General features: G+C 40.8%; 1 protein-coding gene across 3 annotated transcripts in view; it reads right to left on the bottom strand.

Moving 5' to 3' along the window:
- THAP4 (THAP domain containing 4) overlaps nucleotides 1-27,061 on the bottom strand; it is a 30,608-nt gene extending 3,547 nt beyond the window's left edge. Inside the window, exons 1-5 of one of the 3 annotated variants that reach the window (XM_061636648.1) lie at nucleotides 26,651-27,061; nucleotides 20,510-21,663; nucleotides 11,968-12,127; nucleotides 9,044-9,153; nucleotides 8,776-8,879 (exon numbers count right to left, since the gene is read on the bottom strand). In XM_061636648.1, coding sequence (XP_061492632.1) covers nucleotides 8,776-8,879; nucleotides 9,044-9,153; nucleotides 11,968-12,127; nucleotides 20,510-21,663; nucleotides 26,651-26,910 — 1,788 coding nt within the window. In that variant the 5' untranslated portion in view covers nucleotides 26,911-27,061. Of the gene's footprint in view, nucleotides 1-8,775; nucleotides 8,880-9,043; nucleotides 9,154-11,967; nucleotides 12,128-19,014; nucleotides 19,121-20,509; nucleotides 21,664-26,650 lie in introns of those variants that run through there. The other 2 variants (XM_061636647.1, XM_061636649.1) reach the window with 2 other exon arrangements.
- Nucleotides 27,062-27,382: the final 321 nt, after the last annotated feature.

Raw genomic sequence — 27,382 nt, 5'->3', positions numbered from 1 at the left:
CACAAACGTGTATATTGGGAGAAATGTGCACTAAAATGTTGATGAAGTTTCATAAAGACTTTAAAAAAATTGCAAACTGATATGCAAATATGGAGAATTGAATTTAAGATTGGAAAAAAGAGAAAATGAGAGTAACATGAACTGACAGATCAGCCCACCCCTAAACATAACATCCTAATGCAGCCTATGTCTTTTCCAGCTCCAAAATTTGTAATGCTTTGACTGGAAATACAGGAGCTATTTTTATGCAGTGCTTTTAACAATGGCAAAGCTTGACATCTTTACAATAAAATAAGTGGTATGTTCTGAGAAGTCACCAGAAGACAAACAGCAGTATACTGAAGTACTATTAGTGTTGTTTTGTTGCAGTTGTTACTGGTGATAAAGCAATGGTTTGAAGGCAAATAAGGCTAGCTCCCTGCTGAAGCTAAGCAAAGTCAGGTCTGGTCAGTGCCTGGATGGGAGACAGCCTGGGAACCATATGTAAGCCGCCTTGGGTTTCAATCATGAAAAGAAAGGCAGGGTAGAAATGTAATAAATAAATAAACAAAGCAATGAAGTACTGTCAGGGTACTTGCATAACCAGAGAAGTTAAATGTACAGATAAATTAAATCAGCTCTACGATCCAAAAATATTCAAACTATTCTAGTATTATGTATCTGGCAATTATAAGTGACAGAGATATAAGCGGGTGTTTCTAAATGAGACGTTTACAAGCAGTCTATGAGTATCTTTGTTGGGTCCAGTTTTGTGGCGAGGCAATAGTCAAGGCAAAATGTGAGGGATCAGATGTGCAGAGGTTCATTTCAGAGCATCTGGAAAACATGGGACTATATTATTGAATTACCATCAAAGTTATATATATTACCTAAATGGTTCAAAACTCATTAAAAAGACCAGTATACACCCTCCATTGTTGAGATAGTCAACATGGTGCCCTCCAGATGTTGCTGGACAACAACTCCCATCATCTCTGACCTTTGGCTATGTTGGTTAAGGTTGATGAGAAATGGAGTCTAACAACATCTAGAGGGCAACATGTTGGTACCCCTGCCCTATTGGATTATGATCTAAAGAATGACCAGACTGGACACGTGGCTGCTGATGTTGAGAGTAAGAGGACCAGCCATCACCTGACTTCAATGTACAAAATGACAGACAAAGTGAAATTTAAAGAGACAGCATTGTATTTATGGTGGTGCAGTATTCCAGGATTCAGCTTTGTGCTCTCTCAAGCATGCAAGTCTTTCACAGCAGAAACTGCAAAGAGGGATTAAAGTTGCCCCAGCCAATGTAAAATATTGCTATGATGGTAGAAAACAAGTAAGCAAAATAGACATTAGATTATTTAACAGCATAAATATTCCGACAAATGGCCACTAATACGCCACAGGTAAGAGGAAGAGTGGGAGACTGCCTGGGAACTATATGTAAGGCACCTTGGGTTTCTATCATGAAAAGAAAGGCGGGGTATAAATGTAACAAAATAAATAAATAAATGTCCTCAACTGTTAATGAGGAGTTGACCGCAAGTTTCTAGCTTCAGAGGGAGGATTCAGTCCTTCTGATTCTTGAACTATTCAGATTTCCTTATAAAGATTAAGTAATTATTACAGGTTATTTTGCCATTGCTGCAATATGTTGAAAGATTTCCTTTTGGGAGATTTATTTCAATCATTTCCCTCAGAGTTTTTCCAATCCTCCATATATCCCAGCCTCATAGAACAGCTATAATCTTGGATCATGAGGTCTAGTGTCACCTGAGAAGCTGAAGCAATTGGGGCTGGACTTCTAAAAGATTCCAACAGCTTCTCTGCATACCATTAATGTTTATAGTGCTATTGGTTGTAGAAGATGGGGTTAGGTGGGGAGAAGCACAATGGGACATTGGAGAATATTTTTAGATATTTTTATAATTGTTATGTTCGGTTTGTTTTATTTATTCTGTTATGTACATTGTTGAGATTTATTGTTTAGTTACGTTTATTTAAAATGTGATGTATTGTTTTTCCTTTTAATTATACCAAATATGAATTGTATATTATATATTGGTTTTTATGTAAACCACCCAGAGAGCTTCGGCTATGGGGCAGTATAGAAATTTAATTTAATAATAATAATAATAATAAAAAAAAAATACTATACCCTGATGCCACTTGCATAGAGAATGGTTGAAAGTCCATGGCTACACTGACACAAGTTGTGAATGTATGTGTATTTCACTGCCTTGACTGGTAGTGGGTTTTCATAGTAAACTAAAGAGTTTCCTAAAGAGAAGGGATATCTATGCAGGGAATTCATAATATATGGTGGCCTTAGGAGGATTATTATTTAGAAAAAAATGTGTCAAAATACAAATCCATGGTCCAGCAATACAACTTTAAAGCATGAAGATAACTAGAGAAATTTACCAGAGTGAGACTTCCTTCATCTTGGTGATCAACTGTCGGTATATCAGAATGTCTGGTTTTTTTTAACATTGTGCTGAGCAATCATTAGGTGAATGTACATACAAGCAATCTCATCAATTCCCAAATTGCAGATTCCAGAATCACAAAAAATACCCATCAGTACCTTGCGGTAACACATAACAAGCTACTTGTGTTTACAAATTTGACAAACTACCGCAAGCCATGACAATACCTACTAGCCTTCAACAGGATTACATGGCCAAATTTCTAGTGATCTTTGTTTTGGCTTAGTCCTTTAGGCTAGTGTTTTCTAATGGTCTTTCAAAGGCAGTGGCAAACTGGAGAGAAAGGTGACCGATTATGTCAAGCAGAGTGATTTTGAAGGGAACAATTATACCGCCTCTTTTATACTATACTCTTACTCTTAACACTAAGGATTCCAGAAGGAGATCTTCAATTTAGACATTCTTGATAAGTAGAACAAGTCATACATTTTAATCACCATCTTGATGACTGGTTACTGCTCGTGGTTTGTTTGGAGATAAACAAATCATGGGGCTGAGTTTGGATACAAGGGCCTTGGAAGTTGAGCGTAGTGTACCGGTGGGTTTGTGTTGGGAGAGGCGTTCCATCAGGTATTGTGGTCCTAAGCCGTCTATAGGTTAAAACCAGTACCTTGCATCAAGCTTGGAAACATACAGGCAGCCAATGCAAGTGGGCCAGAATCAGTTTTCTATGTTTGAACTGTCTGGTCCCTGTTACCAATCTGGCTGCTGCATTTTGCACAAGCTGCAGCTTCTGAACCGTCTTCAAAGGCAGCCCCACATAGAACGCATTGCAGTAATCTAACTTGGAGGTTACCAGAGCATGGACAACTGAAGCCAGGTTATCCCTGTCCAGATAGGGGCGTAGCTGGGCCAACAACCGAAGTTGGTAGAAGGCACTCCGTGCCACCGAGGCTACCTGAGCCTCAAGTGACAGAGATGGTTCTAGGAGAACCCCAAGCTATGTACCTGCTCCTTCAGGGGAAGTGCAACCCCATCCAGGACAGGTTGGACATCCACCATCTGGTCAGAAGAACCACCCACTAGCAGCATCTCAGTCTTGTCTGGATTGAGCCTCAGTTTATTAGCCCTCATACAGTCCATTGTCGCAGCCAGGTTCAGCACATTGACAGCCTCACCTGAAGAAGATGAAAAGGAGAAATAGAGCTGCGTGTCATCAGCATACTGATGGCAACGCACTCCAAAGCTCCGGATGACCACACCCAACGGTTTCATGTAGATGTTGAACAGCATGGGGGACAGAACTGACCCCTGCGGAACCCCATACTGGAGAGTCCAGGGTGCCGAGCCATGTTCCCCAAGCACCACCTTCTGGAGCCAACCCACCAAGTAGGAGCGGAACCATCGCCATACAGTCCCTCCCACTCCCAACTCAGCCAGTCTTCCCAGAAGGACACCATGGTCGATTGTATCGAAAGCCACTGAGAGATAAAGGAGAGTCACACTCCCCAACTCTCTCCCGACAGAGGTCATCACACCAAGGCTATTTCCGTGCCAAAACCAGGCCTGAAACCCAACTGAAATGGATCCAGATAATTGGTCTCATCCAAGAGTGTCTGGAGCTGGCTTGCAACCACTCATTCAAGGACCTTGCCCAGGAATGGAACATTTGCCACCGGCCTATAGTTATTAAGATTTTCTGGGTTAAAGGCCTTTCAGATGGGACTCCAACTCCCATCAGTCCCAGCCAGCAGAGCCAAAGTTCAGGGAGCTGCAAGTTGTAGTCCAGTAACAAGTAGATGGCACTAGGTACCCCAATTCTGCTTCAGACCCTTTTAGATTCAATTGCCATTCACCTTCTGCAAGTCCTGGGACCTCACAGGTATTTGTTTGGCTGCTTGGGTTTCTTTACTTTAAAAATCCTCTCTTTTTATAATTTACCTCTTACACAGTTCTGCATACCTGGGACATCCCGTTATGTAGAAACCACTCCATTACTTTTGGGTGGCTCCATTTAGCTTCCAAACTTATATGCACTCAATGGCCAAGTTCACTATTAGAGGGGAAAATTAGGATCTGCAACAAAATATTGCAATGGATTCTAATTTCCTAATAGAACTCCTCTTGTTCAGGATTCTAGCCAGTCAGCCTGTTCCAGCAGGCCACTCAAGCATCCATCCTTCATTTCCTCCTTTTTCATTTTCAACTGATGTTCAATTCCATGGCTAAACACACTTGGTTTAATTATTTTTTGCACTTCTGCAAATCTTGGGGTTCCCCCAAGCCTGTTGATATCTCCCTTTTGTTTCTCAGTGGCCCCATTTTGGCTTCACTTCTGCTGGTGGCACTCACCACTTGAGTTCACTGTTATTGGTAATCACCTCTTGAAAGCTGTCCTTCCACAAAATAAGACCTTTCATTCCTCTGTGATATATCTGCCCTTGATATTTTTCAGGTCCTCTGCAGCTGTTCTCATTTTATCTCTCCTACTAAGTGCTTAACACAAAAAATAATAATAAAAAATGGCACTGATCTCACAGTAGTATGAAACATGAGGATGAACAGAGCCACTTTACATTCTGTAGAAACTACCTTCTTGCTTTGTGGTTACTTTGACGAATGCAGAAGTCTTCCTCCTACCACTAGTCAAGTGATAAAGGAATTGAAGCTCCCCAGAAGATGATCTTCACTGATTCACATTGGAATTCTTATTGGGGGAGGGGGAAAATGCACACCTCACTCAAAAAGTACTGTCGGATTTTAGGGCCCCTTGTTGGCAGCCTCCATTCTTCCACCCCTTCCAGTTGGTTCACTACGTGGTTGGAAGGCTGGGTGGCGAGGGCAAGACTACTTGCTGATGTGTGCAGCAAAGTAAGTATTGGCCAGCCAGCTTCTTTAAGTCTCCAGCTGTCTGGTATTTTAATTTAATTTAATTCTGGGGGCTTTAGAAGGCAAAGTTCAGAAGGTGGTCACTAGTTCAAAAAACACTGCCTTAACTAAATATGGTAGTGTTCTGTGCTGGTGCTTATATCATTTGGAATATGAGGTACTTTTGCTCTACATGTACCTTTTGTGTATTTGTGTAACTTACAGATGGGTTATTGTGTTCTGAATTTTGTAGACCGAGAAGCTGACAAATTAATCATTCTGTCTAATAATGGCATTAGACTTATTCTCTAGTTGGAGGGTGCTTATTCAGAAGCAGGGGCTTTCAGACAATGGATACCTTGGGCACCAGACTCCTTGTCTCTGTTTCCTGAAAGCTAAGAAAGATCAGTATAGTGAGAAGAAGAAGCAGAGAACAAGCTTTGCTGTAAGGAGAAGAAGCAGAGAAAAAAGTCCTTAGTGCTCAAGATGTGTGCTGATGTTTGATTTATTACTTCCTGTAACCTGGCAGGAGCTAGAACAGGTTCTGGAGAATGCTGCTTCAAATGTAAAGAAAACAAAGGCTGATTAAGGAGAATCATCAGGAAAATTCTGGAGTGCTCAATTTGCTTTTTAAGCAATTCAAAATGTAGGCTCTCACTACAGGGAATGCTAAAAAAAGATCATGTAGGTGGAAAAGGAGGCAAAAATACACAGACGGGTGTATCCATTGCTATGCTATCTATGGATTTTGGTATGTTCTACACAAGGAGTGGGAAACCTCAGGACTGGGGCTGAATGTGCAACTCCAGGCTCTCTATCCAGTTTTTGGGATTCTTCTCAACTCTCTAGCCCTACTTAGTACCCTTCTCAAGTCTTTTCACCTGGTTGAAACATGTCCTTGAGCTGTGATCATGTCTCTTGTTTGTCTTGATGGAGGATAGAGTGCGTGCGTGCACATGTGTGTCTGCAAAAACCTGACTGCATGGCTGGAATGTAGCCTACTGTACAAAATTAAGCATCCCATCCATTGTTCAACCCACCACTAGCTAGTGGCTCCTGAAAGGTTCCTCAAGAGGAAATGTGACCCTCAGGCTGAAAAATGTTTCTCACCTTTGTTTTAGACTATATTTTAACGTGATATATTAAATTCTGTTAAAGGTAAAAAGATTTCAAGAAGCCTAGATTTATTAGTTTCTGAATACTTGCCCAAACTAAGGATGAAAATGATCCAAGCATAGGGACAGCTATAACACCTTTTTACTGAAGACCCATGTTATGTTGCAAAATGCATTGCTATGATCTAACCAGATCAACACTTGGATAGCTTTACTTTAATAGCATTGCTTAGGAAACCTCTGAAGATGAAACTGCTCAGAACAAAGACAAGGCAGGAGATCAAGCAGAGATTAATTTCATATTGGTCCTATTATTCCTGCTGGATGTGTTTTCAGTAGTTTCTCAATGTTCAGTTTCAAAGAAATGGGGAAAGGTGGTAGCACATTTCAGCTTCTCGATTAGTACAGGAGGCAGAACAATGTACTGTTAGAGAGTTAGACAAGTGTTAAAAGTCCACCGCGTTTCCTACCTCTCTCAGGAAAGACCTGAGAGGTCTGAAATACATGGGATATCAATGATTAACTAAATAAATAGGCACTAAAGTAGAATATCTAATTTAATTTCCGGACTGGTTTTAAACCAGGTAGAGTAGCGGTGGAACTATCACTTCAATAGCATCTCTGGTTTTCATGACAAGGGGGCGGCAGCAGTACTGCAGGAGCAATATGCAGGCCAGCATTCATTACATTAATACAGTGTTTCTTTGCACTACCATCTAACACAGAGCAGAGAAAGTGGCTGCAAGATAAATGCACCTCCTTTCATCCAAGTCACAATTAAGGCTCACCACAGTAAACAGCTCAGGAACAAGACTTTTTTTAAAAAAGTACAAATCAGGGGCCTTCCCAGGGCAGGTATCCACAATAAAACCCATTTGAGAGACCCATATTAAAATATCCAAAGGATGCTTGAGGGCAAACCCATCTCTTCTGTGTGGCATCAGGCAAGCCACAGAGAAGCTTATTATTCTATTTAAGATGAAGGAAAATTCCTGATTGTTGAAGGATTGTTAACTTCTGGCAGAAAAACCTGAAACCTTATTCCTGCTTCTGAAATTCCAGCTACACTAATTGTAGCGCCTTGTGATGGGGAAAATGAGGGTCACAAGGTAAGAAACCCCAGCTTTGACATGCACCATGATGGGGGACACACAGGTTGTGGGCAGTGGGGGAAGGCTTATTAAAATACCCTACCAAGCCATCCTACCAGTGGTATATGTATTGGCTCCCATCCACTTCAGATTGGTGTAATTATCACCCAGGCAGTATTGCTGTCAATCTGCCCCCCACAGATTGGCAACAAAGTCTGCTTGATACTGGATCAAAATCAGCAGATACTGGAAAAACGAGGTAGAGCTGGATGCGATGGCAAAGTGAAAGGCTTCCTGGGGCATGAATGGATCAGACACTTACCCAAATGAGGCTATTGGTCTTTGCACCACTCTCTCTGATTAGCTATATAATTGTAGGCATCTCTCCCTCTGCGCCCTTTCCTTATGAGATTATAATCTTTGGCCACATCTGGGACCTCTTGTGGACTGTGCTATTCAACTGGACTTGCAAATTCTGCTCTCACTAATTGCTCTCTCAGTGCAATGCGTGGGGCAAGTCATGGGCTTACTCCTGGGAGACTTCAAAGGCTTCATTCATGAGTTTGCCATCTGCCATTTCCTGGGCAGCGTAGCTAAAGTTGTTTGGAAATTTAGGTTCTAGTCTTTCTGCTCTTCCCTCCTTTGCCATCTAAAATAATGGTTGTTGCCAGAACACCCAAAAGCTTTGCTCCAGTAAATTCAACTTCTCCCCTTGACAGGATTTTAACCCCACCTGCTGTTTCCCCATCAAATGTTCTTTCTCCCTCCTCTATCAGATATCTTCTGGTGCTGCAGCCTGTGTACTTCCTTGTGTGCTTTCACAGGCCTACCCTTGGCTATATTAAATATTAAGTTGCTATACACACACACACCTTTGTTATGAGTATATTCGTTTTTATACTTATACTATGACACTATTATCAGCATACAGTCAGTCGGTCAGTCATTCTGCTTCTGAAACAAAGAATGGTGCCTTTTGCATTTATGCCTGGCCTACAGAGCTATTTAATAGCTTATAATAATAGTAGAACTAGTGAGCTGGCCAGAAATATAGGGATTTCTGAGGAATAACCATATGAGGTCTTGACAGGGGGTAAAAGGATACCTACCCTCCTTTCCTAAATGAGGCCACTGGTACATTGCATTGCATTATTTCAGAGAACCATTAATAGTCATTTGTTAAAAGAATGAGGGATTCACTCATATAACTCTTCAGGTAAGCAACAGAATGCTGAGAAAGGATTTGTCATACCAACCAGCTGGATCACGCTTAAGTGTACTCACTTGCTCTACGTGGGGCTTCTTGGCAAATGAGATCCTTGCTACAGAGTGGGAAGCTATAGAAAGTTCCTGCCCATTAACCTCTCCTTCCTCCACCTCTACCAAACCTGTATCAAGAACAGAAATTATTAATTCCAATGCAGTTTGTAAAGCTGGAATACAAAACAACAAGAACACCGTTGTTATGTAAGCAGAAAATTACCCAAGTAATTTCAGGGAAGTCAGATTTAAAACAGAGCAATAAAAATCACTAATGTAAGTAGGCTAGTACCTGTGTTCTGGGCACTGATGAAGGCCACTTTGTTAGTGTCGGGTTTGATGCGGATAAATCCACATTCTCGGTGCATTGGCTTCCTGGTGTCTGGATGGAAGGCGTTGAATCTATTAAGATATAAAAACAGTAACATTACTATTCCTCTATAAACACATTCTTCTCATTCAGCTTTTCCAGAATCATATGACAGGAACACATGTAGTATTCCCACTTGTCCACTACAAACAGTAAACCTGAAGCCTCATTTTTGCCTGTCCCATTAGATACTTGCCAGAGTATTTTTTCCCCCATACCACTTGGCAAATCTTGCTGCTCCCAATGAGGAATACTGAGCTGTCCCTGTCCCTATAGGAGTAGTATGACGGCTTTTCTTCCTGGACACAAATTCTCCAGTTATACAATTTTCCTTACAGATATCACTCTTGAATAGTTCTTTTAAAAAAACTGCAGAAGCATGCTGGTAAAATGTGATTTTATACACCTGGTCCAGATGTCATTTGGGAAGAAAGGGGCACTTTCTTCCATAACCTCCCTATCGCCTCTCCCACATGTATAATGTTTCTGAAGAATTTCCTACATTGCATTTCTTCTAAGTTACAAGGAGTAAAAATGGTTGCTCATTCTGAGCCCAGATAGTTCCTAAGGAGCTAGGCAATTCTGCCATTTACAGAATCAGTTGGCAAATAATATTTCAGGGTCCAACTCTTCCTTCAAAGCTAGCTTATGGGAGTCAAAATCTTCCCAATTAGTGAAAATCCCTATTTTAGCTGGGCAACTCAGCAGAAACAGTTATGCAATTAAAAAAGGCATGTGGCAGACTTTATTAAGTTCTAAAGCACACTGAACTGTCCACAATTTAGTTTTTGTAGCACACAATTATGAGTAAAAACAGCGTTGAGAAAATAATTGCATGCATATGGGATCACTAGGGATTCAACTCTTCTACAACTTTAAAAACACAATACAACATATTGCACAAAATTGTAAGAAAAAATGTTTTTTCCCAAACAAAAACATGTTAACAGTCTTGCATTTCCAAGTTTCCATATGTGTTTGTACATAAATGCATTTTTTCCAAGTCAAGAGAACTGGGAAACTGATATTTCAAGAATTCTTTGTAATGCCTGGAGAGAAACAAATCATGCATCTGATCACACCCACTCTCACTTGGCTCTGAAAAAACATTCCTTTCCCAGGCTACCAGGAAAGACCCCATAAACCATGTAAGGAAACTAAAAGAAGGTGACCAAAATTCCTGTATCACAGGATCACCCATGATCCATGTTCTCCCCCAACACACATACAGCCCCTTAGGACCTTCAATTTTCTGTTCTCAAACTCATCCTACAGCCATTGCTGCTTTCCCCCACCTAATGGTATATGACAGATAGGTATTCACAGCTCGCTTGGTAGCCATGGGTGACAAGGAACTCCATGCAGGTGAGTGAGCAGGCTGGTGGAGGAGGGGCAGTTTGCTATATATTCAGTCTGCTTAGTAGAAGGCCATATTTTTACTAGCTTAATAAGAGCCTCTTTGCACGCTGGTAATTATTTTGAGCTATTTACAAAGTCCATGATCCCTAGAAATCTTTGGTGAACCCACAGATAGTTATATAGCTACTTCTGCCTCTTCCACCATCTGTCTTGCTGATACCTTTTCTGGCATACAGAGGCTGGGAGCACTGGGAGGGAACAGGAAGCAGGGGCAAAGCAAGACTATACAAAGGGCTTTAAAAAGATTTCTTTACCTATTCTCTTTCTTGAAGTGCCTGGGAACCCACATTTGCATGAAAATTACTAGTAGGGACCTGGGGATATATCTTGCCTGCACACTTAGTTCTGTCTTTTCAGTTATGTTTTTAAAATCTGAAAGAGCCAGTGTGGTGTAGTGGTTAAGGTGTTGGACTACAATCTGGGAGACCAGGGTTCAAATCCCCACACAGCCATCAAGCTCACTGGGTGACCTTGAGCCAGTCACTGCCTCTCAGCCTCAGAGGAAGGCAATGGTAACCCCCTCTGAATACCGCTTATCATGAAAACCCTATTCATAGGGTCACCATAAGTCAGGATCGACTTGAAGGCAGTCCATTTCCATTTTTTTAAAAAAATCTGAGGAGTAACTACATTGCTAATGGAGATAACTAAGGTTGCTTCCAGATGACCTGTTTATTAAGTATTCATCCTGATTTGTTTGTGGGGTGGTTAGATGATGCCTGCTATTTATTGAGCATTCACTCTGATTTGTTTCCAGGGAGTTTAGAGGACACTGAGTGAAGTAAGTATCGCCCTACACTTTCCAGTGCACTTCCCTGTTGCAAAAAGTCTGCTTTCTTGGGAAGCAGGATTATTGCGCAAGAACATTAATCAACTCAATTTGCTGTTGCAACTAATGCAACCCGAATTTGCTGGTATGCAATTCGATCCTACTACAAAATAGTGAGAAGTCTAGAAGCACTCAAAATGTCAAGGTCTATGTCACAATGGTTTTATGGCTGCTTAACCATTCCTGAAAAAGAAAGTATCTACTTAAGGAAAAGTTTTTCCCCTGAAATTTGTTATATTCTATTGTACTGATTTTATTTTTGATATATTTTAAAATTGATTTTCAGTTCGTACCTTGTTAATAATGACATAGAAAGGCAGTAAAGCAATTTAACATAAAGAGATTATTCAGAAAGAATCTCATCAGAAAAACAACACATTATTTTAAGGCATGTTGTTGTTTGTTGTTATGTGCCTTCAAGTCGACTACAACTTATGGCAACCCTATGAATCAGCGACCTCCAATAGCATCTGTTATAAACCATCCTGTTCAGATCTTATAAGTTCAGGTCTGTGGTTTCCTTTATGGAATCAATCCATTTCTTGTTTGGCCTTCCTCTTTACCCATCTCAAAAGAGCTCCAAAATAAGGAAACTCACGAAAAATTCAGCATGGGCTGCCCCACATGAGAGATGTGTACTTCTTCGAGGTATTGAAAAGGCTTCATTGTAGGGAAGGTACCATCTCCTGGTGGGTCTGACAGCCAGGTGCCCAGCATCCAGGAGAGAGGCTCAATCACAGGGTTCAATTGCGGGGTTTCTACAGAAAGAGAGAGACTGAGAATAATCAAACTGCACACCAGTGCATTTGGCAACCAAAATGAGATTTTACCACATCATCGTTGGTCAACTACTTTGCACTGGGTTTTGGTGGCACAGTCCCCAGGAGCCCCAATGGGTGTCCTTTCATTTCAGCAGTTTTAATCCAGCTTTGGCTATATACAAGCTTTGGGATGAGATTGGTTAAACGTTTTGAAAACAAATTCCTCTGTATCAAACAAGGGCTGGAAACACAAAAGATTAATTTTGACCAGAAAACTGCATGTAGACTCTTTGACTATTTCTTATCCCCTTAGCAATAAACTATATGTTACAGAGAAGAACTGTGATCAAAACAGCACTACTGGAGAAGGGTGTGTTTTGCCCTTTTCCCCCAGAGCCCTCCCTCCCAAATCTAAATTACCCCACCCTCAAAGCAGTGTTTATACTGCTGGAGAGAAGAAAAAAATACAAGTACAGCATTTTCCTACACAGGGCTAACAGGAATTTTCAGGGGTGGGGCAATTTCATTTGGAAAAACAGCACTGGGGAAAAGGTTAGCCCCACTGACCCACGATTCTGCTATTCTGATCAAATATATAGACACCCATCCCCCAATCCCCTGCTTTTAAATAAATATTTCCAAAACAGACAGGAATTCCCAGGAAATATGTTGTTTGGCACTTCATTAACAGTGAATTTGTCTGGCACAGCAGATATCTGAGTTGCATGGCATAAAAATCATTAAGTATCCAGGAACCAATCCACAGGGCACTGCAGAAGAGCCCATGTATTTGCCATTATTATCGACTTCCACAGGGGTAGTGACTGTTCAGCAAAGTCAGAGGCACTTAAATGCTTCATTCTAAGGCAAGGGTAATCCCCAAACATTGGCCAAACAAGCTGGGGTGACGTGAGTTGCCCTCTACATACTCTGGAGGGTACTTTACTGGTTATCCCTGTTCTAGGGCATCCAAATTGTGAAACATTTGGCCCCATTCAGAAGGGATCAAAAAAGACAATAAAAAGTACATAAAGTGTGCCATAGAACTAGATATTCTAAATCTAGAGAGATTAAGGACAGGCTCAATAATATTCTGCAAGTATGAAAAAATGTTGTTACAGACAGACAGAACCATTGTTCTCCACTGCTACAAACAGGAGGCAATAGATTTAAATGGCTGATTGGGAGGTTTAAATTAGACAAAACTCTCCTACATCATTGGACACATGAGCCGGTGAAACCAAAGGAAGCTGTAATCACACTTGGGAGACCTGATAAGGCATGCTAAATTCTGCCTCTGCTCAGGGAACTGAACCTTAACCCTAAAAAGTCCATTCCCAACACTGAGGGCTAGCTGAGATGTAAATGCTCAACCACCTGCAACATGACCTCTTCCTTTCTGGGTTGAGGCAAACTGTGATTTGAATGTGTCTACAAACCAGCCCTGTAAGGAGTAAGAAACAAGAAATGGCTCCATCCATTATGGAACCTCCTGTGACCAGTTCATATGTAGGTCTTACAACAGCTGTTGTAGGTAGAAATTGTGAGGCAGAAAGTCCCTGCTGCATGTCTAACCTCAGCCATGACCTCACTAGCTGACCTTCACCTGAGAGGGGGGAAATGAGGGAGTTGGCTATGTCCTCTTCCACATGCCACACGCACTATAGGGATTACAATTGTTTCAACACTCTGGACCAATCTCCCCAGTGATGTGTGTCTCGCCTCAGTGTTATACTCTTTCAGGAGGCAGTATTAATTCATGGAGGTCAGTGTATGATACCCATCGATCTCTTATGTTATCCTCTGCTATTTTAGTTCAAGCTGAATTTATTCTGCATTGATGTTTTAATTTATTTTAGCAATATGCATTGGGGTGTTTTGATATATTGTACGCTACCCTGTCACCATATGGTGTAGGGCAGTATAGAAACATCTAAATAATGGCTTGCTTTACGGAGCTGTTGCAATGGCTGAGAATATAAAAGCCTGTTCAAATCTTGTAATTAAACATATAGCAAACGTGTGAAGAGCACAGGATCAGACCTCCAAGACTTGTTCTCTCCACCTCCCCCCAAACTGATGCATCTGCTGGCCATACTCTGCCAGCAGCTACATGTCCAGCCTTAGTATGCATAGGGTTCCTCCGTGAGAGATGGAACCCTGGTCAAGCACAGGTCCTGCTCACGAGGAAAAGCTCTACCTGTTTACATGTGTACACACCCAAGTCCCTTTCTAATTATCACTGAATGTGCTCCTGTACAGTCAAATAAATATATCTGCAAATAAATATATCAATGGCAAGAATTATTATTATTATTATTTTAGTAAGAGAAAGCAATGTCATAATGGAGTTATAACTTACACATTAAACTAGAGTTTTGTATACTAGGGTTCATCAGTTTTATTTATAAGACGATGAAAACAGGAAAGCTTGCAAATAAAAAGGCTGGTAACTTGTTTTTTGCTACCATCTAGTGGACTAAGTCATAATACAGCAATTCAAAACAAACTTCCTTGAGTGGGTGTAACACAAGTACATATTGTTGTTGTTATGTGCCTCCAAGTCGACTGCAACTTATGGCGACCCTATGAATCAGCGACCTCCAAGAGCATCTGTCATGAACCACCTTGTTCAGATCTTGCAAGTTCAGGTCTGTGGCTTCCTTTATGGAATCAATCCATCTCTTGGTTGGCCTTCCTCTTTTCCTACTCCCTTCTGTTTTTCCCAGCATTATTGTCTTTTCTAGCGAATCGTGTCTTCTCATGATGTGTCCAAAGCAGGATAACCTCAGTTTCATCATTTTAGCTTCTAGTGATAGTTCTGGTTTAATTTGTTCTAACACCCAATCATTGGTCTTTTTTGCAGTCCATGGTATCCGCAAAGCTCTCCTCCAACACCACATTTCAAATGAGTTGATTTTTCTCTTGTCCGCTTTTTTCACTGTCCAACTTTCACATCCATACATAGAGATCGGGAATACCATGGTCTGATTGATCTTGACTTTGGTGTTCAGTGATACATCTTTGCATTTGAAGACCTTTTCTAGTTCTCTCACAGCTGCCCTCCCCAGTCCTAGCCTTCTTCTGATTTCTTGACTATTGTCTCCATTTTGGTTAATGACTGTGCCAAGATATTGATAATCCTTGACAAATACAATGTCCTCATTGTCAACTGTAAAGTTACATAAATCTTCTGTTGTCATTACTTTAGTCTTCTTGACGTTCAGCTGTAGTTCTGCTTTTGTGCTTTCCTCTTTAACTTTCATCAGCATTTGTTTCAAATCATTACTGGTTTCTGCTAGTAGTATGGTATCGTCTGCATATTTTAAATTATTGATATTTCTCCATCCAGTTTTCACACCTCCATCTTGGTCCAATCCTGCTTTCCGTATATGTTCTGCGCATAGATTAAATAAAGAGGGTGATAAAATACACCCCTGTCTCACACCCTTTCCGATGGGGAACCAGTCAGTTTCTCCATATTCCGTACTTACAGTAGCCTCTTGTGCATAGGTTGCGAATTAGGACAATCAGATGCTGTGGCACTCCCATTTCTTTTAAAGCATTCCATAGTTTTTCATGATCTACACAGTCAAAGGCTTTGCTGTAATCTATAAAGCACAGGGTGATTTTCTTCTGAAATTCCTTGCTCTGTTCCATTATCCAACGTATGTTTGAGATATGATCTCTGGTGCCTCTTCCCTTTCTAAATCCAGCTTGGACATCTGGCATTTCTTGCTCCATATATGGTAAGAGCCTTTGTTGTAGAATCTTGAGCATTACTTTACTTGCATGGGATATTAAGGCAATAGTTCGATAGTTACTGCATTCCCTGGGATCCCCTTTCTTTGGAATTGGGATGTATATGGAACACTTCCAGTCTGTGGGCCATTGTTTAGTTTTCCATATTTCTTGACAGATTTTTGTCAAAATTTGGACAGATTCAGTCTCAGTAGCTTGTAGCAGCTCTATTGGTATGCCATCTATTCCTGGTGATTTGTTCCTTCCCAGTATTTTGAGAGCAGCTTTCACCTCACATTCTAAAATTTCTGGGTTCTTCATCATACGGTTCCTCCGTTAATGAATCTGTCATCCGGGCATCTCTTTTGTAGAGTTCTTCAGTGTATTGCTTCCATCTTCCTTTTATTTCATCTTGGTCAGTCAGTTTGTTTTCCTGTGGATTATTCAACATCCCTACTCTTGGTTTAAATTTCCCTTTAATTTCTCTGATCTTTTGGAACAGGGCTCTTGTTCTACCCTTTTTGTTGTCCTCTTCTATTTCTATACAGTAACTATTCTAATAGTTCTTTTTGTCCCTACGTACTAGTCGCTGTATTGTTGCATTTAGGGTTCTGACGGTGTTTCTATCTCCTTTTGCTTTTGCTTTCCTTCTCTCTTTAACCATTTTAAGAGTTTCTTCAGTCATCCACTGAGGTCTTTCTCTCTTTTTAACTAGAGGTATTGTCTTTTTGCATTCTTCCCTGATAACGTCTCTGACTTCATTCCATAGTTCTTCTGGTTCTATGTCAACTAAGTTTAAAGCCTCAAACCTGTTCCTTATTTGATCTTTATATGCTTCTGGGATATTATTTGAATTGTATTTTGGCATTTTGAGTGCTTTGTTGTCTTTCTTTAGCTTTACTCTGATTTTCGATACAACCAGTTCATGATCTGTACCACAGTCTGCTCCTAGTCTTGTTTTTGCAGAAAATATGGAACTTTTCCATCTTCTGCTACCAATTATATAATCAGTTTGATTCCTATATTGACCATTTGGTGATGTCCATGTGTACAGTCATCTTTTCGGTTGCTCAAAAAATGTGTTCACAAGAAACAAATTATTGGCTTCACAGGATTCAGTAAGTCTTTCTCCTGCTTCATTTCTGTCTCCTAGGCCCCATTTCCCCACAATTCCTAGTTCTTCTCTGTTCCCTACTTTTGCATTCAAATCCCCCATGTTTTGGTGTGTGATCAATTTCTTCTTGTACTTCTGCGTAAAATCTCTCCAATTCCTCTTCTTCTGTGTTTGACGTTGGAGCATAGACTTGGATGTTGATAGGTTTTCCATTTAATCTCATTGATATAACTCACTCAGACCTTGCGTTGTAGCTCCTAATTGCTTTTGCTACATCACTTCTCACTATTAAAGCAACCCCATTTCTTCTTAATTTCTCATTTCCTGCATAAAATATTTTGTAGTTGCCTAGTTCGCTCACACCAAGTATTGTAATGTTGATACGTTCCATTTCTTGCTTGACAATTTCTAACTTTCCCTGGTTCATGCTTCTCACATTCCATGTTCCTATTCTGGCCAAGTTCTGTTATCTGGAATGGTATCTCTAAACCAGAACAAAATATGAGTGATCATATGGACCTCTCATATGCATTACACTAACTAACTAGGGGTGGGGGGAGAATGTTCTCATCTGAATATTATGGCATCATTTCCATGGCCACTGAATCCTTTGCAAGTGTGTCTTCATGATAAATTCCACTGCGGCACATCCAATCTGAAAAGAAATGATGGACTGCAAAAAAGATGGTATCCTTTCTGTTAGTTTTGTAATAAGAGCTTGTTGGTCAAGGACACCAGAACATGTCCCAACATGTTGAAATCATTATTCAACCCATCATCCAGCCTGGACAAGTAAGATGATCTATTCTTATCTTTGCTCTGATGAAGAAAGACTATGAAGTGCAAATTCTTGCAATATTTTAGATGACTAGCTAGTCAAAAAATCTTACTGATCCATAATCAGCTTCCAAGCTCTCCTTTTCTTTTTTTAAAAACATACAGAATCCCAAGGTCTTTAAGCCACACCTCCTTCCTTGTTCTCAGCCTGTTATATAGTACATGTTAAATACAATTTTGTACAACTCAAAAGCTCCCATATTGCATTGTAAATGCTACTCAAATACTGCCTGTATGTCGACTTGAATATTGGATTCTACTGTTTTTAAGGTCTGTTTTTATTCCTGTTCTTAATTACTCTTTTGTACCATTTTATGTAAACCATTTTTTATTTTTTTTATTAAGTGATATATAAAACTTCATAAATAAAAAATATATTATTTGATTAAACCTGTGAACTGTGTTCTAAGGGGCTACCTGCTTTTTATCATTATTACCCTTGATCTCTCAATGTCTTATAATCACTGTTTCATTTCAATTGTATACTTTTTAGGAGAGGGGACTCTGTAGAACAGCCCAAATTGACAAATTAACATACCAAAAACATTCCAAGAATACATTATTTCAGTTGAGATAATAACTTAGTACAGCCATTCTTTCATATAGTCCTTCTGCACACAGTATGCTTGGCTTAGTACCAAATCCTATAAAAGGATGGAAGAGAGCTCCAAACCGTTTGAATATCCAGTTTTAGCAGGTCTTCAACGTTGAGAAGACATAGTGGTGAGATGGGAAGAAATATCCTGGAAGTCCTGAATAATGTAGATCTTCAAATCTTGAATTACACGAATGGACCTCCATAGTACTCAGCCCGAAAATGGACTGGATTATTCGTTGGCCAAGTTCCCCTCTCACCATGGATATGAATTAACTGAATAGGAGGAATATGGGCTCTCCCTGTTCACTTGTAAATTTCTACTCCTGGTGAGAACAGAGGGAATGCATAATTCTGAGGTCTCACTCTGAATACAATCCTATGGGACATATAGTAGCCCCAAGCAGGACATCCACAGAGTTGCAGAGTGCAGGTGCACCCCTCTCTGTTGAAACAACATTTCTCTACAAACAAAAGGTTGAGAACAATGCTCTGTGGAATCATTTAATAGGCATAAAAGAAGAGATGAAATGGAACCTAAATCTCCATTTTCAGAATGTCTATATTGATAAAAGGGTTAACCATTTTAGGCTGTACCTGTTTCAGTGCTGGCCATATCCTGCAAGATTATTTTTAACGTGTTCACTTATCATTCACTTATCATTCACTAGTCTCCAGGAAATACTGTGCAGCAATCTAATAATAAAGACAAGACAGGAAACAACCTTGGAACTCTGTACAGAGGTTACCCCAATGTATTATGGGACTTGTAGTTTAGTTTAAGCAAGCTATGCACAGATGTGACATACAACTAGTCTGTGTTAGAATTGCTTTTTATTATATTTTTTAATCTTTTTTAAAGATGTTTTTAAAGCTTTTAAAAATGTTTTTAAGGATGTTTTGTTTTAATATATTTTAAAGTCTGTTTTTATGACGTTTTAAAGTGTTTTTAATATTTTGTTTGCACCCCTGGGCACCTACTAGGAGGAAGGGCGGGATATAAATCTATTAAATAAATAAATAAATAAAACTATGGCATATATTGCCACTCATAATTCTTTTTTGGCTCCTATTGCCTTCTCGCAGACAGAGGATAAGCTACACAATGGCAGTACACAGAGCAAAGACAAGCCCTGGAATTCAAGGTGGAAGCAAAGAAGGAGGAAGTTAAGTTAAACTGATAAACCTAAATATAAACAAATTAGTACAGTTTATAGTAAAATTCTATTTGAGAGCCTTTGCTCTGATCTTTAGAAGATAGAAAGGAGGTGGGGAGGTCTTGTCATATATATATTTACAAACAAATATGAATCTCTGCAACAATACTGCAGACTGGCAAATTGTTATCAGTAATTCATTAAAACTGGTATTTTGTCAGGCAAAGTTACACTGAACACATAACTATGTCCTTTGTTTCTTTCATTCTTATGAGCCAAAGTAATCAATAAGTCATAGTGCAAACACAAAAATATATTCCGTTCTTCTGTACAGCACACATAAAACAGTTACAGCTATAGTAACTACATCTTAAGGAAACTGTTCAAACATCAATCAGAAGAGTTATTTTATTGTAATAGCCTAAATCATTACAATGGACTAAACCAAGGGAAGCTAACTTGTGGCCCTTCAGATGTTGCTGGATTACAGCTCCTATCATTCCTGGCCGTTGGCCATGCTGCTTAAGGTTGATGCGAGGTGGAGTCCAACAGCATCTAGAGGGTCGCAAGTTACCCACCCCTGATCTTAAGCCCTCTGGTGGTAAATACGGCTTCCCCTCTGAAGAATCCTAGAAACTACATAACAAGCCACACCTGCTGAAATTCTTTTTTTTACACAACCATTAAGTGTGTAGGTGACTTGTCCTCTTTTGCGCCTGATCATCCTAGTTTCAACAAAAAAGAATATGAGTTTGCAAGAAGATTTTTTCCATTTTCCAAAACTGGAGGCTACAGTATATCCCTAGCAACATAGTGCATAGGGAAGGAATAGGTAGGCTACCATGGAAATGTATTTTGATACAATATATTTAACTAAATAGCTTCATACTTTGATATCAATTTGCCTTGGCTAAGAGAGTGCAGAAGATACTGACCACAGTCCTGGGACAGCAGGTTGCTCAGGCATGGGAAACTGATCCTCTTCAATTCATCTAGTTTTTCCTTCAGCTTTCTAACTTGGCTGTCAGAGCGACTGATCTTTTGTCTCAACTGCTTTAGCTCTCCATTCTTCTTCTCTACTTGCTCTCTCAAACAGCACACTTGGCTTTTGCTTTGCCTAGAGGAGAAGCAATACGAATGAAGGGAATCAATGAGCTTGCAAGCTCCTGAAGCAGACATGATGACCTCATTGATTGACATGGGGTTGGCATCAGTCTCTCCCTTGTGACCTACAACAGCTTCTGTCGCTGGCTTAGGAGTTAGATCTGCAGGGGATGCTGACATACTCTGGGAAGGTTTCTGAGGGATAGCAGTGAGAGAGGAAGTAGAGGACGATTCTGTGAAGCTAGCGTCCTGCTCCAGAGTGTTGCTACTACAGCCTGGATCCACACTTCTCCTTAATCTTTTTCTTTCTAGTTGCTCCTTTGGAAAAGATGACCGCTCTCTAGTGTGTTTGGAGAAAAAGCTGTAAGAGTGAAGGGAACCAATAAATTTGCATGCGCCAGACACAGGAGGTGTGAAGTCATCCTCTGATATACCATTTTTGTCCATTTTCAAACTCCCAGAATGGATATCCGTTTCAGAACAATCCTTTGCAGCCAGCTTTCCTGGCTTATTCTGAGTTCCTTTTGTGACTAAGTTATCTTGTAACATCCTTCTAAGGGAGCCTTCAAGTTGGTCCTGGAAATTCTCTCCTTGCTCAGACATTGACCCGATTTCGGCTTGAAGAGTCACGTGCTCCATTTCTTTAGTCCCGTGCACTATCAAGTCTTGGTCAGATGATAAGGTTCCTCCAACTACCTCACTGCTTCCTTCCTTTGGTTGACCGCCATCTCCTTGTAGAGTCTGGCTTGCTATTTTCTTCCTCCTTTTGACATAATCCCTGCTGTCCCCCCTTTTCTCTGAAAGCTGGAAAATGGTCGGCACAGCTGTGGGCTTGAGCAGCCTGTGCTGGTCTTCGTGCCGCTTTGAAAAACTATCTTTAGTGAAGTGCTCGCTGCAGAGAAAGGAATACTTGGTGGGAGTCCAGTTGTCCCGCTGAACTGCTTTTAACCACTGGATCAGCCTCTTTGAGTCCTTTAATGGAAACCTTCAAAGTGTAAAAGGAAAAGTGTTACTATGTACCCTTTTTTCCCTGGAATCAAAGTCGTTTATACACAGAGTTAAGCTTAAGAAACCTGAATTTTCTGGTACATTATTTCCCAGGGTTCCTCCATTAAATTTTCTAGACATCAAAATTTGACAAGGATGTTAGACTGTTTTAGCTTTAAACATGTTGATTTAAAAAACTGAATACCTTTTGACTATTCCAGAAGGGTCCTCGCAGTAGGTTATTATAAATACATATATACACAGTTCAATAAAATTAATTCTAATTAAAATATTTTATCTAGTCACTTACATACAACTGTTACAATCTAACCAATAGATTTAAATTGAAACTTCAGCTGCCAAAAGCTGTTCTCTTCAATGCTATGCAAAGTTGGATGTGCTTAAACACAGGGGTTTGTTTGCCGCGCCCCACCCTTTACCCCCGCTGAATGTACTGGATGTTGGATGCTGAGATCAAGAGGCGGTGTTGTTTTTCGGTCTTGCATATGGACTATCACTCACACCGGTCTTTGTGCAAGGGTGGGAAGACTCATATCACGAGTTTCCATCTGAAGGCGCACTTCTTGGACTATACAGATGAGAAGCCTTATTGTAACTGAGTTAGTCTCTATGTTATTGTTTAGCTTTCTTGCTTAATGTTTGGTGTTTTTGATGTTTTATATGTTTTTTGCTTTGTACGTCGCTCAGAGTGGCTGGGTAGCCAGCCAGATGAGCGACTAAGAAATCGAATAAATAAAATAAATAAATAAACCCATTTATTTCCAAGGGGTTCAGACTCACCTGACTCTGCATAAAATCAGGCTGAATGATAAGAGGGAGCTAGCCAGTTGGGCCTCCCTCTGGGGAAGTACCACAGTAAGACTACCACCAAGAAATTAAGACCACCGCTAAGGCGGCCCTAGCACTGGTAATCTCTTGCTGAATCACAGATGGTGTCCTCCCTAGCAGACCTGGACATAGCAGCTTAGCAACTAACCATGCTGCAACTTATTTACATTAGACAGAAATCCGTGCCTATGCCTGACCTACTATGGGAGCTATGCTGGCTTCCATCATAGTCTGAGATCCCTGACCCATGCCCTATTTTGTACCTCATAGAATCATAGAATAGTAGAGTTGGAAGGGGCCTATAAGGCCATCAAGGCCTCAAGAATTTTCTCCTTAGATGACATATAAAGAACTCTATCTCCCTTCCCAATGCAGTGTGAACAACAATAGAGGCTGCCAGAATTCTTCTTTTGCACACCACAGTTGTTCAAATCTTTGTATGTGTGTGTGAGAGAGAGAGATGCAGGCAAATAGGACGTGGGGAGGGACTGTCAGAGTCATGGCTGTTCATTCTGGAGAAAAGAAATTATAAGCCACACTGAATAATGTGCATGCATTAGAAGCACATATTTATGTGCATGTTTACATGTGCATCTCTCTCAAATCTGTATCTTGGTTCAAGCATATGTGATTCTGCAGATATACTAAACATGGCACTAGAAGATGCTGATCAGGACTTAGCATCAAAATACTCTGGATTAAAAAACTTTTACTCCATTGTATTGGCAACTTATCCACAATGAGAGAGGGAACCTAATGCATTAAACCTGCTTTGGGGAACAGACTCTTCTAAACTGTAGAGAGAGAATATCAAGAAAGGTATAAAATATTCTGAAATTCCTAATTCAACTCAAAAGCAGTTCCAGATATAAAAGGGTTTCAAGTGTCAGGCTTACTCATTTAATACATGTGACACTGGCAAGCCAGAGAGGGACTATGCTAGTTTCTCAAGATGATCACTAGTAAACCAAATGCGGACTGGGAACTAACAGGGCCCTTGTGGTGCCTCAGACCCAAAGGTTAGATTGCCCACCTCTGCAGCTGGTAAATTCCTGGCTTGCAGAACCTATTTCAGGTTGACTTTTTTTAACAAGATCCACCAATTGGAATTAGGTATAAAATAGCAGCTGAGGTGGGGGAACAGGACATACTTTAATCATTAAGAAACAGTACATCAGTGGTCCCCAGATGTTTTCTCCTATGGACCTCTTGAAAATTGCTGATTGCCTTGGCGGACCAGTTAATGATTTTTCTGTCTCTCGTAGCAATTGTAATGTGCTGAGCTAGGTGCTGGATGATTTTTAATATTATCTTTATTACTTCATTTCTTACGTTGTGTTTTATTGTATTACAGTTTGAATTCAGATTGTAATACAATATAATACCATATAAGAAATAAAAGAACTAAAGAAGCAATAAAATACAATTAAAAATCAATATGAATATTTAATGCAGACATGTCATGGTGAAGCTTGCAGACCACAGTTTGGGAACCCCTGCAGAATGCCTATGAGAACATACTCAACTCATAAATTTGTTTTCAGGGTGGTTGCAAGGATAAAATGGGCAGGGGAAGAACCATGTAAACCACACTGAACTCATTTGAGGAAAGGTGGGCTATAAACATAATAATAGAGTTAGAATCCTTGCTGATCCACTGCAAGTCACTCATAGATCTATCTATTGGTAGATCCCAATTTACCTTCTGCCCACCTTGTGCTAAAGGCCCATGTTAGATGGCAGCTTTTTCCTTTTTCACCCAGTTCCAGTTTAGTGCCACTTCAGCTATAATAAGCTGCTGTCTGAATGCAGACTAAATAAATGCTATATAGTATTTATTTGGCTCAATTTAGATGTCATACCAAATCACGGTTGAGGAGGGTTACAATGCAGTATCGTGCAGGTTTACTCAGAAGTTCCAGTGTGTTCAGGGTATACGACTGAGCCATTATTTATTTACGGTATATATATAAGGCGCACACGCACGCACGCACACCACTTAATCATTGGCATTTCTAAGTTATGTATGTAAAAATAAACCGTACAGAGAATAAAACAAAAATCATAACACAATCATACAGAAACCCAAACACTACCTTAAAATGCCTGCTGGAATAATAAAGTATTTGTCATGCAAATGAAGTTCAACAAGGAATGTACTTGTCTAATCTCAGTTGGGAGGAAGTTCCTCAGGCTCAGGCCCACAACACCGACTGCATAGCATCTACTCATTATGAGCTATAGTTTTGCATGCTGACTGAATGGATAACTCATGATTTGCAATCAGCCAGCAAATCAAAATCAGAAACCATTGTTTTGAAGTGGATCTGCATTCGCAAACGATGTTTTGCCATGTCTGAAATGACAAACCATAGCTATGGTCATTCAATTTCTGGATGCCTTTGTTCCCTAGACATACAGATCTAAACCATGACTAGCCTGTATTGGAAGCTCAACCCATTATTTGGGTTCTAACCTATGGTTAGCACAAACCATGATTGATTTATTTGTTAGTTTGTGTGGCATGATGTCTGAACTGAGCCTGTTTTGACAAAGACACTTATTAGAGATTACCATCAATCTCACTTCAGGAAACAATGTAATGCAGACTGTGCCACTCTCACAGACAGAACAGTTTATATAATTTAAATCTGCAAATAGTCCAATACAAAAAGAAAAAAATATCTAGACAAAATAATCTATAACTGATAGCTGAACTGAGACTATTCTGTGCCTAACATAACATTCTTATAAAGGTTTGGTCCTAAAAACAGTGTAAATTTGCTGTTTAAAGTCTCAGCCTGATATGAATAGATTAATGCCCAAAGATCGTATTACTCAAACTAAATTGGCTTCCTTAGCTACAGTGTTTTTAAAAAAATAATTAAAAAGCAGTTTCAGAACTGATATCAGTGCTAGACAAACTTTTTAAAAAGTCCACAAAGGAGGAAAATCTATCCAAATTATTTCATAATAGCTAAATGAAACTTCCACACCAGGGCCCTTCAGATGTTGTTGAACTATCATTCCTGACTGGGACTGATTGGAGCTGGGAATCCAACAACATCTGGAGGGCCACAGGTTCCACAGTGCTTCTCTACATTCAGAGACATTATATCTTTGCTGGGAACCTGCTTTATGCCCTGCTTGTGAATTGTGCTGGAAACTGAATGCTGGGCTAGATGAAGCTTGCTTTGATCCAGTAAGGCAGTTATCTAAAGTTCACATACAATGTCTTATTTCCTCAATTTAGTTATAGTGAACTCTGCACACCTTCACTATTTAGCTATTTACACTTTCTGTTGCTATAGCTGTGGAGGATTTATTAATGCTAGGGAATGCTTCTCTTGCGCGCTACTAGAAAATTAAAGCAAGCATTTTGTTGCCATTCACTGACAGGTTTGCTACACACCTGATGGGCGAGTTGCTTTCTCCAATAGGTGTACATACCCCATTCCTAGAACTTGTATAGGCCAAGACAGGCAAACTTACAAAAAGGAAGACTATATGGTCACACCTGCATTCCGCTGCTGAAAGCGATTCTTACTTTTAAGTCAGAACGGACCCGCCCTAAAACCGGATTTCCAGGCCACTCTTCAGACATAAACCGTGGGGGAAAGGGCTGGTATTAGACGAAGGTGTCATCGCCATAATGAAGCATGTACAGAGTGCCTTGCCCTCCCAAAACTCCCAGGCAAGAAAGGATGGCTTTAAGGGGAAGTGGAGCCCTGCCACATCCATCTCTCTTAAAATGAGGTTAGGCGACACGAGTTGTCCTGGCGGCGGACAAAATGGGTTGAGGGGGGAGGGGGGTGGGGGGGGGTGGGGGGTGGGGGTGCTCCCTTTTGTCCAGGAGATACTTGCTCCATCTGCCTGGAGGGGGTTCAGGCGAGGGAGCAATAAGGAGAGGGAGAAAAGTACAAGAAGCCAGAAGTGAGCGTGACAGGTATGTGAGAAAGAGAGAGCTTCTGCGGGGCATCAGCCCGCCAGGGTGCTGAGGGTGGAGCGGCGAAACGAGCGGCTCCGCATCCGTCTGCCTGCCCGGCGTAAGTCAAGGTAGAGGAGAAGGAGATAGGCAGGGCTCAGCTCGACTCGCCCTACTAGGTGCGACAGGTTCCTGCCCTCCCCCTGGTTACCTGTGGAAGGAGACGGTCGCTCGACCCCGGGGAGTTTTGCCCTGCCGGTTGGAGCAATTTAGCGCCGCGCAACAGATCACCATCTCTGGAGGCCGCGCGAGCGACCCTGCCTCTCCTCCCCCCTCTTCCACCCCCTTCTTTTCAGCCGTACAACAAGATGGCGGAGCCAGTCGAGTCACCTCAGTTGTCTCGCCACACCCAGAACAGCAACTTCCGTACGGAAGAAGCTGCCAATTAATAGGGCGGTCCTCAGGCGGCATTTGGTCACAGCGGCACTTGTATCCATACGGAAGGCCCCTTTTTTTCTACTTTGTACCTCACTGACAAACTCACTATAGAGGAAAGGGAGAGGCAGAAGAAGACGGCTAGGGTGTAGTGGGGCTTATATCGTTAGAATAAAGGTCTGACGTGAACTCATCGAGACCGTCATGTTGGAGGGTGGAGGATGAGGAGGTGGGATGTTAATTATCCGTACAGAAATATGGCAGCCTTCACTTTCGGCGCTTTGTATACCCTGTGGTGGTTCCGCTGCGCAGAGGGGTCGGGAATATATACTCAAGAAATCAAAGTCATTCCCACTTCAGAAGGCTGCGAACTTAAACCTGAAAGCTTGCTTGACAAAGACACTCGCTCCGTACAGCAAGATGGCGCCTTCCAAGTAATAAGAGGAAGCGATGCAGCTCAGAGGAGCTTGTTGACCTCTTAAACTAACCTATCCGCCATTCCGATGGG

This window comes from Rhineura floridana, chromosome 7 (assembly GCF_030035675.1).
Source record: "Rhineura floridana isolate rRhiFlo1 chromosome 7, rRhiFlo1.hap2, whole genome shotgun sequence".
In the NCBI taxonomy this organism is placed as follows: Eukaryota; Metazoa; Chordata; class Lepidosauria; order Squamata; family Rhineuridae; genus Rhineura; species Rhineura floridana.
This window is presented reverse-complemented; position numbering and strand designations above follow the sequence as displayed.